This window comes from Dermacentor andersoni, chromosome 1, assembly GCF_023375885.2.
Source record: "Dermacentor andersoni chromosome 1, qqDerAnde1_hic_scaffold, whole genome shotgun sequence".
NCBI classification, from domain to species: Eukaryota; Metazoa; Arthropoda; class Arachnida; order Ixodida; family Ixodidae; genus Dermacentor; species Dermacentor andersoni.
In genome coordinates this window covers 35,634,857-35,647,498 of record NC_092814.1, presented here as the reverse complement: position 1 = coordinate 35,647,498, position 12,642 = coordinate 35,634,857, and the positions used below count along the sequence as shown (strand labels likewise).

The 12,642-nt window shown below is 46.7% G+C and overlaps 1 protein-coding gene across 3 annotated transcripts in view; it reads right to left on the bottom strand.

Annotated features, from left to right (window-relative positions):
• Nucleotides 1-218: 218 nt before the first annotated feature.
• The window catches only part of LOC126545767 (sushi, von Willebrand factor type A, EGF and pentraxin domain-containing protein 1-like), a 185,683-nt gene continuing 173,259 nt past the window's right edge, over nucleotides 219-12,642 (bottom strand). For all 3 annotated transcript variants that reach the window (XM_050193740.3, XM_055061312.2, XM_055061313.2), the window contains one exon: nucleotides 219-3,866. In XM_050193740.3, coding sequence (XP_050049697.2) covers nucleotides 3,577-3,866 — 290 coding nt within the window. In that variant the 3' untranslated portion in view covers nucleotides 219-3,576. The remainder of the gene's footprint in view (nucleotides 3,867-12,642) is intronic.

Here is a 12,642-nt window from a genome sequence, read left to right as displayed (position 1 = left end):
GCTTTATTCGAGCTCCCTCTTTCGGCAACTTCAGCAGTCACGTTCAGTTATACATTAGTAAAACGTAAACAACCGTATTTGCTTCTCCTCTACTCAACTTTTGTTCCTGTGGACATCCGCGACTGCTGTATCTTGCTCCTCGCATATGTGCGGCTTGCAGAATGTAATTTTATTTGTATTACATGTGTGAAAATTGTCCCCTGCTTTGGGGGATACCATTTATTTATTTTTTCACCCCCATAGTCTCCTTCAATGTGCTCTTCTCTTCTGATTAACAGATTATTCACTCAGGAGATTATTCAATATGATTCCATTCTACAATGTTACTTTTCATACACTCAACCAAACAGTCTTCTTTTATACGTTGCGAGGCGCTAATGCATTTCGTGGAAAATTTCAGGAACAGATATTTCGTAACTGCTTTCTGCTAGTTCCCCGATTCTTAAAGAAGAGACATTCGTAGAATTAAGCGCTCGTGTGTGTTTCTTATCATCCTATCTTTGTTCGCGCTTTAAACTTAGTAGATTCACGGCAGGCTTGAATTGCTCAATTGAAGTAAGTGCTATAAAGTAACTATTTATAAGGTAATTCGTACAGCTTGGTATTTAGATAACTGCACATAGTGATTTGTCGTGCAAATTACGGCCAACAGCAGCATTATTAGGCTGGTCAGTCTGACGACTCTTATGTTCAATGTGCTGAGACAACGGGGTGGTCCATGCCCACCACAATGGCCTAGTGGCTTTGGGGTTTTGCTGTTGAACACGAGGTCGCAGGTGCAGTGGCCGCGGTGGCCACATTCCTATATGGAGGCGGAACGAAAAGACCTCGCATACGATGCGTTGGGGGCACGTCCTCAGTGAGTCCTAACCCACATGCACTTAAGCGACGTTGACCTCCACAATTTATTTGCACTTAACTGGTAGTTCACACTGTTTCAGTGCTTTTGAAGTTTTCTAGTGTCCGACTCTTCAAGTAATCGAGCAGAAGAGGTGGGCGCTATCGGCCAATATGCTATTTATTAAATATTTTCTGTTAAATTTATTAAAAAAGAAAACAATTATATCGCCTAATATAAATCATGTAGCCAGTGTGAGCCTGCACCTATTATCTCCGCTCGTATTTGTCCAGCTGTGTAGCTGTCTCTTTATGACCCTCCAGAAAAGAGTATGTCCCGTGAGCCACGCCTAATTAAACATGTTTACGTTAGATGTCCATGAATGCGAATTCCAAAAAGGCGTTCATTTTATTGAAGTGCACTTTACTGGCCTGCTTGTAGGCCCACCTGTTTCCTGCCTTTGGTGGGAAAGCTGTGTTGTCAATTAGTAGACCGCGGTGCAAGAACATCTGTGTAATGGGTTCCTGTGCTGCAACAGAGCATGCGCGTAACACATATGCATAGTTCAGGAAGCCTATGTAGCGCATTAGTGGTACCTTTTATGTACTTGTTGGTGACACATAACTATAAATGCCAACATTTCTTATGAAGGAAATTATTCATGGCATGTAGTACGTATTTTACTTCGCATTCGCGACTTGCCAGTCTTTGACAACTGACGCGAATAACAATTTGTGCGGCCGCCGTCGAGCGCATACGGGATACATGCGAAAAGCAAAACATGCCAATCTGGCCCAATACAGCAGTGTTTATATTCTTTTACACCAATTAATTTTACAGTTACTATATGCGTCCCGCAGTCGCAGGTAGCACGAGAGTAAAAAAAAAAGATATGCTAAATGACACGTTATAATAAACGTCGCCACTGCTGTGAAGATACGAGAACTTGATGAGGAAGTTACGTCGCCCATGCAAATGATGGCCTCCTTTTTTCGCATTCACAAAGCGAAAGCTTTTTCAGCATACAGAACGTCCTGCCCGACGCAGCATACTTTATGATTTTCGTAACGGTACCTAGAAGATCAACGACACATTTCTGCCGTGCGCCCGTGTCGCGTGCAGTGGGGGCACGTTAAGGATCTCCTGGTAGCCGAAATTAATCAGCAGTCTCCCACTACGCGGCATGCGTCATAATCAAATCGTGGTTTTGGCACGTATAAACCCCAGAATTCATTCATTCATTCATTGCTGCCGTGTTTTCGCCGTGGCGACGTACCAACGTCGATTGATCTCCGCGCACGACGTTGCTTGTCTGCTAGATATTTCTGGTAGATCATGATACATCTGCACATTTCTGTTTTTTTTTTTTGCAAACGATATGGCAACAAGTGAACATGCGCGCTTCACACGTATTTTCAGTGAGGGCTGTTCTATCGTTCGGCAGTCAATATACATACTCTACTTCACAGACCTCATCCGCGATTGCTAAATTTTTGCTTAGATTTTTTTTTCCTAAAGTGCACCAATGGATGAAAAGAAGGGCGCAAGATATCACGAAAGATTTGTGGGGCTTCCCACAGAAGGCGTCTATTTCAGGCACAGTAAATATTTTGGCCGTGTTTTTATTTATGTTTACTAACTTTGTCACGCCCGTCAAGCACACATAGTGCTATAAATAGAGCACATACGCTGCAGGACATTCTGTATGCATGCACCGCATGTTGTGTTCAGTTTTTTTTTCTTTCTTGCAGTGGTACGCAACAGCTTGTACATCACCTTAATGGTGTAATATTAATCATATTATCTATTGCAACGCTTCGCCTCTCGTCACAAGAACTCATTGCGTTGTCATCTCCCAGTGTTAAACCATGCTGTTGCTGTTTAGACTACTTTAAGTAGCAGCAATAATTAGTCTCTCTTGTAGTTAGTCTGCGATTCTACGTTTATAGGAATGGCAACGTGTGCTTCGAAGTGCGCGTGGCGGTTCGTTTGCGAAGAGCAGTAGCGTGGAGTGCACCAGGGCATGTCAAGTGTCCCGCCCCGGAATGTTTCATACACTATAGCGATCATTGCAGCAGACTCTGCATGGAGAGAGCGGAGCCATTACGTCCTGCACTCTGCAAGTTATCTACGCCGTCTCAACAACTTGCGCGATGCGCCCAACGAGAGAACTTCTGATTTTTCTAAGGTCTACAGGCCTTAATGAGACTTTATGAACAACTTGAGTGTACGTGCGTGTTTGTAGGCGTATGTGCTGTTTGTGTGTTTGTTGTGCGACCACTGTGTATAATCGTATTTCTCACCCTACACCTATATTAGCGTGCCAGGCCGTCAGCCAGGCTAACATCTCCAATTTTCATTATCTCTCTCTCTCTCTCCCTCTCTCAATGCTGTCTCGCGAATCTTCTATCCACAGAGACTGCGTGCTTTAGGGACTTGTCCGAATAGGCCACTGTGCTCACACGATTCAAGTCGTTTTGTCCTTTCGAATGAAAACAAAGGTGTTCCCGTTCATAGTGCTCCTGTGTGTACAGGTACCTCCAAACAAAATTGATAACTGGGACAGTTCGTGAGGTCGTGTATCGTTACAGGCCGAAAACAGAGGTCTAATTACTTCTCGTTTTTCGTCCGCTCTCTTCTTCAGCATCACAATATGCACTTGTACTGCTAATAATAAATGACAAACATGTAAGCTAAGGTCGTCTCAATGAGTTATCAAGTGGTGCGCAAATGAATCTCTAACTTCTTTTTTTCCATCGTTGACCATCATGAGTGAGGCGTAGCACACATTGCAGATGCTTTGGAAGAGTATTACGGCCCATCTGACAACACAAACTAAAGATAGCTCGAGCCAGAGTAAAACGCCTACCTCGATAATATTGCTGACAGAGGCAGGTGTAGCCACCCCTCTGGAGGTAGCAAATGCCCTGGTGCCGGCACGGGTTTGGAGAACAAGGTCCGTGCCTCTCGTGTGGTTGCCACGCAGGAGCGTCCTTGGCCGGAGGAGGCATGTTAGGGCCGGCGAATTCTGCAAGTGAGCGAGGAGACTATGAAAGGAGACGTTCTGTCTTGGGGTTTTCACTTGTTCATGATAGCCACTTCGGATCCCCTGACCAGTTCAGAGCGAACTAAGTCCGGGCCCGCGAGCTTTATCCTCTATATTTTGCTGACGGAAAAAGACAGACCAAAGTACTCGGAGTTGGTGCTATAGTGTTGAGCCCCATAAATGACCAGGAATGACCCACTGCTCGTTCTAAAAGAGTCAAAACGGGTTTCTCATGTTTTTCTAGCGTCGAGCAAAGGTGGCGGTTTCTGGACACGACCGGGTGTTCCTCTAAGTCAGGGGTTCCCAAATTGGGTTCCGCGAACGGCATTCTAGGATTCCGCGAGTGGTCAAAACGAATCCGACTCCATCCTTCCCTGGGCGGATCTTTACATTATAGATTGAATTTAGAAATAAAATTCATCACATTCGCACTTCGGTAGTCTTCGCGAGAAAGTTTTATACATCGCAACAATCATAGAGAGGCCATGGACAAGCACACCCGTGTGGAAAAGATGTAGGGCACGTTCCGCGGAAGACAGAAAAGGCAGGTGGGGTTACTCAAGGCCAGAAAGTTTGGGAACGCCTGCTCTACGTGATCGGAGCTATATGATTTCAGAGGACAGGATTTACGTGCGCGTCACCGGCTCACTTCACGGGAATAGTTATATAGCGTTTGTGCCTGAGAACGCAACCTACTTGGGCAACTGTCTACGCAAATTCGCAACCATAACTCTTTCGAGCTCTCATTCTTGTTCTGGTTGTGTAAGAAAATCAAGCTGTCGAGTAAACTTTTATGCATGGTTTGGCAACGTCTTTCTTTTTTTGAGAACACTTTGTCATTGCCTGCATGCATATATGGTGTCTTGGCTGTAATCTTTTTGTAACGAGGCTAACGAATGCTGTCAACCTGTACATATCCTGCTTGCGTGCTACCAGCTTTGTGTACGAGTTCGTTTAGAACCCACTATTTCCCACAGCCTCGGTGGATACTCAACCAAAAGGCCATACACAACAGGCTGTCCAGCGTAAAGTGAAGTTTTTCCGCCAGATAAACGCAAATACAATCTTGAAAACTGCATAACCATACCAGACTAGCCTATATAGCGTTGCTTTTTAGGTTCATTAAGAGGTTACAAGGTTTGTGAAAAGTACGCTTGGGGATTGTGCGAGTGTGCTTGTGTATCGTGCGCAAGAGTGTTTCAGCCTCTGAACCAAGGAAAGAAGCCTTAGTGCACTATTTGAAGTAAGTAGCGATTCTTCACGCATCACAGCACACATAAGCGAAGACGGACAGAAATGACCCGTGCCTGCGCTTCGCAGAAAACCTAAAGACTGACTGCACCCTCGCCAGACTTTTAATCGCCTAGGCCTGGCCATGATTCACGCAAGTCGATTCTTAGAAAAGGGCGTCCTGTGCGTAGTTTTAACGAGAACCAGGATTATTCCGTGCACGGAGCATTTGATCATTAAATGTATTCAGTATGTAGTCAGCAGAAATTGAAACAATTTTACTTCATGTTTGCTCACGATATATATGTTATTGTGAAGTGCTCTGAACACGTGGACAATACGAACTGGAACATATAAATAACAAGCGCTATTTTGTGGGCTTGCTGATGAACTATGATATGCCAATTAACATGGCATATCCAAGCGCTAACTAAATGTCTCTAGCTCAGGTTGATTGCTTCAGTGCAGATTGTTTAAGTCGTGGCTTTCTTCAGAACATTGCTGTTCGCTTTACCATTCGCATTGCATGTGTCTCCAGCATTTTTCTTATAATAGCGGTTGGTTTTCATCTTAACACCCGCGATGTAGTCAGGTTCAGTCTTTTATACGGGGTGTTCCTTCTTTAAATGATACAGATTTCTTATAAAAAGGCTATGAGATAGTCAACATGCAGTTTTTGTAGATGAGTTTTTCGGTGAGGCGGACATACTTTTCTGCTAATAACCCGAGCATCAGAAGAATAATTTTTAATTAGCTTTTTTGCTTGAACCTTCGGGACAGTTGTTTCAATGGCAAATTCTGAAGCAGCCACATTTTAATGCACCCAATTTTTTAAGGAATCCCGAAAATCATGCCTCCTTGAGAAATTCATCATGGCATTTCAACACTCAATCCAGGAAGTGTCGAAACCGAGCGTGCCGTACGTGAGTGCAGGAAAGGCGGCCCCGCCATAATATCAGACGGCGAGGCCCCGTGAGGAAAAGCGCGACGAGGTTTGAAAGTGAAAGACTTGGCCAATTACGGCTGATACTAATACGAAACGTTTTGTCTGGCAAGAGCATCTGCGGAGACATGCTGCATCAGTATTTTTCGGGACGTGCCATCATTCAAACATCGTCACACATCGTCACAGGGTGCTTCCGTCTGACGTAGCTGCGACACATGCTCAGTTTCGATATTGCTTGGGTTGAGTGTTGAAATTCGATGATGGATATCTTGAATTAAGCGTAAATTTCCAGATTAAGAAAAGTAGTGCATTAAAATGTGACTGCCTCCAAGTTTGCCATTATACAGCTGTCACCAAAGCTCTAATCAAAAGTTAATTAAAGCTTGACATTGGTCTTCCGATACTCACGTTATTAGCGGCAAAGTATGTCACTTCGCCGAAGAACGTATCTGTAAAACGCTACGTTCGCTACGCTTATAGCTTTTTTTATGCATCTGTATGGTCAAAAAAAAAATTCACGAAGAAACTCCTCCAGGAGTTGTCTAAGGATGCGTAAGCATTCTGCCACTTGCTCATGTCCACACAGCCCGGTGTCATTACCAATGTTATGAAACTTGATCCGACCAGTATAAACGACAGCGCTGCGGCGAGATCAACTGCTGTGGACGGCGGTGCAAGGTGAACTGATGATGCAAACAAACTGCTGCAGGTAACAGCGCCAAGCGCGCAGATGATGTTGTAGCGAAGAGACACAGCTGTTAGAGATCTGACGCATCAGCTCACCACGGAGACGAAGATGAAGGGGGATGAGCTCCGGCAGGGGCAAGTGCAGATTCGCAGGTACGACGACGAGAAGTAGCATTCCAACAACTAGGTTTATTAAGTTGGCATTTACTTTAAGTTTACACTGTACAAATATTTACATACAAAACGATATTATACCCGTCGTCGACGGCCTGCCTGACCGGCCTGGCCTCCCTTGGTGAAGTGCGTCGTGTGCTGCTGTCTCCTTGCTCCCTTAAAACTACTCAAACCGTTCCTTAAATGACTTTCTGCAGCATTCAAGGGACCCGCAGACCGGCTGGACGCGCAGGCTTCTCCACCAATGGGTTATTTCGACCAATCAGGCAGGCCGACAGCATCCAATAAGAGCCAGAGTTTAAGAGGCCAAAAATGGTTGCGTAAACACTCCGCATACAAAATCAATTCGTCCATAACTAATCAATTTTTGTCGCCCGATACAGCCGAGCGTGGGAAGGGGGCGCGACACGTGCACGTAGTCACGTCTCCGGTGCGGCGGCATCGGCCGGGCGGGAGCACGTGCCCGAGGCGCCGTCGCTGTTATCTCTGCACTAAGGCTTCCCCCGCATCGAGGGGCCCACAACATTCGTGGAAAGAAAGAAAAGGGGCCCGCAGTTTACTCTTTTCGCGACAATATACCGATCATTAAAAGCCATTGTCGCTCCTTAGCAGCTTGTACACCCGCATCGATCCGTGATCAACCGTACTCCGATGGCGGCTGCGTATGGCGAACTCGAAAGCGATCTGCGATGGGGACAGAGCGCGCCGCGCGCTGATAGCTTCTTGTACGCTGTGTTCTCGCCGCTTAGTTTGCGTTGAAGCGAGAGGCAACAAGAAGGTCAATTCGCTCGCATCTGCGGGCCCTATTTTGAAAGTGATCATCTCCCCCTCCCATGTGCAGCGCGGTTGAGGTGTCCTCTGCTGAGAGACAGTTACTGCGCCGCACCTTACCCCAATTTTTCACCTTTCCACCATAAGAATCTCCTTTCTTACATGACGGATGAAGGGATGGACGAACGGACGGACGGTCATACGGACGGATTTCCTCTTTGGGTTGGCATAGAAATGTTAAAAAAAAACGCTGTATAATGCTGTCGTTCGTGTGCAGCGATAGGTGTGTTATGATCTAATAAACAAAACGGTTTTTGTCTTACGCTTAGTTGGCTCGCGTATTACACAAAATTTTAGAACTCCGCTAATGGTTTTTTCTTTCCTTTATTATCTTAACACGAAGTACCCAAACAATCATGAATCATGCATGGGCCCTATAACGTAAAACTATTCCAATATGTTTTTATTCCAATCTCCTGACGTCAAATTTGCGTAACCGCCGACGCAAGCATCGGGCGGTGACCCGCAGGGCTGTCTAAAGAAACCAATCAAACTCTCTCCTCGTGTATAGGAGGTCATTTTTGCTTGCTTTGAAAACGAATAACATTGCCTACACTGAGCAGCTTGTCTTATCTAATTCGCTGATAGAGGTGAGGAGCACGCTCAAGTGGAGAAAGATTTGATGAGGCCGAGCCAGTGCAGTGAAAATCGATAACTGGAAGATGAGCGTGGTGCCGGAGTCTGCGATTGGCCCGTTTTCATTTACTTAGCTTGCGGTGGCTCGTCGACAGTCACAGCGGCCTGCAAAGGAAGGTTAAGAATACCGCGAAAACGGATCCTCAGCAAAGAAAAAGTTATGCAGATCCCACGCACTGTGTGAATCGATGTAAATGAAGCTTTCGATGCTGGATACTTTGATTCATGATAATTATCGGTGATGTTGACAGCTAAAGCTTAATTTCTTCAACGTTTATGCCAATACGAGAGTGGTGAGTTGATGTTAATCGTTACCTTGCGTGCACCACTGCTGTTTGTTTGCGTAGTACACAGAACACACAGGGAGAGGTGTTTGCTTGAGGCGTTGTTGTGCGCCATATTTTATAACTTCTGAGAAGGTTGAGCATTGTCATTTCCTCACATGGCACATCGCATTGTGGTAGAAGTATTAAACTTGGATTATGGGGCTGTACGTTCCAAAACCATACTCGGATTATGAGGCAAGCTGTAGTGGCGGACTCCGGATCAATTTCGACACCGTGATGTTCTTTAACGTGTCCCGAAATCTAAGTGCACTTGCGTTTTCTATTTCGCACCCGTGGAAATGCGGCTGCCGAGATTGGGATCAAATCCACAACCTCTAGCAATACCATAGCCGCAAAGTTAACGCGGCGGCTACAGAAGTGTTGATTTGCGGTGCGGTTTAATTAATGCGGCTCTGCTTCTGCATGCCCTGCGTAAGTTGCCCGCTTGACATATTTGCATGGCGTTTATTTTTCAGAAATAGCAGCAACGTACTGTACCGTACCTTGAACTTAAGCTTATCCTATTTCCCCGTAACCGCCATCGTATAGTAGTGGGGTTTCCTTGCCTTTTCGCGTCACCCCCACCCTCTCTTATATGGGAACTCCCTCTTCTCCTCCCTCTCGTCCTTCTTCTCTTCTCCTCTCTACAGTTCTATCTGCGTCCCCTCTGACGTCACACGTTAGTAGAAAGGGAAGCGCTGCAGTTTCTGCAATGCTTCTGAGGGAAGTCACGGTTAATTACGGCTGTCAAGCGGCTCAATATGGCGACGGCCAGGGAGCTCCAGAGGGCATTGTGCACATTTGACATGGTGGATTGGTGGAAGAAAAGTAGGGAAACGACAAAAAAACGCAGACGTACAAAAGCAAAGTTCGCAATGGGGGATCAGAAAATTCGGTTGTGGGAGTTCATAGTGCTTTTTTGTCTTTTTTCTTGTTTAACCTAGGTAGGACATTAGGCAGTATAATAGCAAGAGCTCGATGGCGCAACCCACCGCCCCGTTCCAAAGGGGACGCTCATAACATCCATCCATCCACCCATCCGTGGTGGTGTGAAAACGAGTTTCTCCCGTCGCCTTTTCTCTATTACTCGCGCTGTCATCTATATACACACTCTGAACCACCCCACGACGCGGTGTGCGCGACAGCAGCCCACAGCAGCAGCAGTGGGAAAGTCGAAGGAGAGAGAGAGAGATGAATATAGGAAGGCAGGGATGTTAACCAGTGAGAGGTCTGGTTGGCTACCCTACGCTAGGGGAAGGGAGAAGGGGAAGAGAGAGAAGGGAGAGAGAAGGTGTAGATACGTGTACGGACAGTACTTGTGTTAAAGCCGCTCTCGCAAACCAGACGTTCTGAGAAAGCACAAAAGTGCCTTCACTGCCTTCTGAGCCGACGATCGGTGGGGGTGGTGCTCTAGTACTGTCTGTTCACTCAGAGGACGATCATAGAATTTCCTGAATGCGTTGGACAAAGATTGTCTTTGTGCTTGAAATTGAGGACAATGTCACAATAAGTGGTCAATGTTCTCCTCGCATCCGCAAACATCACATGTAGGACTATTAGCCATTGCAATTAGTGCTGAGTAGGCATACGTAAAGGCAACTCCAAGCCACAACCGACACAGAAGAGACGCTTCGCGTCGGTGCAGACCGGCCGGAGGTCTGAGTTGAAGTGACGGGTTTAATCTGTGCAGTCTTGTGCGCCTTGTATGTGCGGTATCCCACTCTGCTAAGGAGATCTTGCGAGCTAGATTGCGAAGTTGTCTCGCGGCGTCGGTCCTTGAGAGAGGAATCGGGACGCAGCGGCCTTTTTGGTTTGACATCCGAGCTGCCTTATCTGCCTCATCATTTGCTATGACACCGCAATGACCTGATATCCACTGAAAATATATATATCATGGCCTTTTTCTCCTAATTGATGGACAAGTTCCACGATTTCGCATGTGAGCTGATCGTGCGTTCCATGTCGGAGAAACGGCTGCACACATTGCAAGGCCGGCCTTGAATCGCAGAAGGCTGCCCATTTTCTAGCACTTTCAGCACTTATCACATGAAGCGCGCCACGGAGAGCCGCGAGCTCTGCAGCTGTAGACGTACTGACATGGGAAGTCTTCAACCGCTGGGTTATTCTCATTGTTGGTATAACTACAGCGCCACCGGAACTGGTTGATGTAGTTGATCCATCAGTTTAGATGTGTGTGCAGTCGCTGTTTTCTCGTACAAAAGAAGTAAAGTTGGTTGCTTGAATGCCGATGACGGCAAGTCCGACTTTTTCTGAAGTCCTGGGATTGTAAGGTTTACTTGAGTACAGCGCACACATCATGGAGGAATGGAAGGTCTTGTCGCAGGTGTGTAACCTGACCTGAGAGAAGCACGGTGCGCGAAGACAGTCGCACTGAATGTCGTGTGGGGCCTATCTACTGGTAGACTTGCGAGGTGGTGGGTAGGGGTCCTGGCGAAGTGTCTTATCTGCACACGCATTGTTTCAATGCTAATGTGCGTTCTAAGAGTGGAATCTTGAGCTACTGCAATAACTTCAGTCGTTGACGCACTCCACGGTAGGCCAAGGCATATCTTGAGGGCTTGGCCTTGGATGCTTTGGATTATATTCAGGTTAGTTCTGCAGGCGTTGGACATGACAGGTAGGCTGTACCGCAGGAATCCAATAAAGAGGACCCTGTACAGTTGCAGCATAGATTGTATTGGCACTCCCGAGGTCTTTCCTGCTAGGAACTTAAATATATAGCAAATTCCTGTCAGGCGTTTTCTCACATTCACATGAGGGGTCCAGGAGAGATTTCTGTCAATGACCACCCCCAAAAATCTATGACTCGTGCTGTACGAGATCAATTGTCCGTCGACGGATATCACGTATGAAGACATTGATTTTGTCCGTCGACGGATATCACGTATGGAAACATTGATTTCCTGGTAAACGCCACCACTGCACACTTCTCATATGATTTATGAAGTCCTTGTTCTCGAAGGTAGGATGATGTTAAAGTGGCTGCCTTCTGAAGCCGCGCGCGAAGCTGCAGTCACGTCACAGCCGACGTCCAAATGCAAATGTCGTCGGCATAGATGTAGAACCTAACGGTGCATTGCAGGATGTCGGCGAGTCCAATGAGTGTTAGACTGAAGAGCGTTGGGCTCAGTACTCCGCCCTGAGGCACCCCACGGTTACTGTAATGCTGAGAGGTCGGGCCATCCTCGGTAAGTACGAAAAAGGATCTCTTATGTAGATAGTTACTTATCAAGAAATAGACCTTGCCGCCAAGTCCTACTGCCTCTAACGCGTTGAAAATCGCTTCGTGCGTTACGTTATCGTACGCTCCTTTAACATCCAGAAACAGGGCAGCAGGTAATCTTTTGCAGGACTTCTGGTGCTCGACGTACGTCACCAAGTCGATAACGTTGTCAATGGAAGAATGGCCACGCCTGAAACCGGCCACTGCATCTAGATATACCTGGTAATGTTCGAGCTACCATTCTAGCCGTGCTAGAACCATCATCGCCATTAGTTTTGCGATGCAACTGGCAAGCGCAATTGGTAGGTATGATGCAATGTCTACAGGCGACTTGCCAGGCTTGAGCAGTGGAATTAGGTGACTGGTCTTCCATTCCTGGGGAACCGTACCTGTCTGCCAGGAGTTGTTGAACAATAGCAGGAGCACTTTCTGAGCCTCTTCGCCAAGATTACATAGGGTACGGTAGGTTATACCGTAGGGTCCTGGTGAAGATGAACGCTTGCACAAGTCCAGTGCAGCTTCGAGTTTGTCCATAGAGAGAGGACTGTCCATGCGGGGGTCGCGTGAAATCGGGGAGTGGTGGAGCGTCGATGTCCCAGCGGAACGAGTTTCGCCAGCAATCCTTCTGCAGAAAGCTTCAGCGACGTCAATCTCGCTGCATTGTTGGTGAAGGGCCAAAGACTT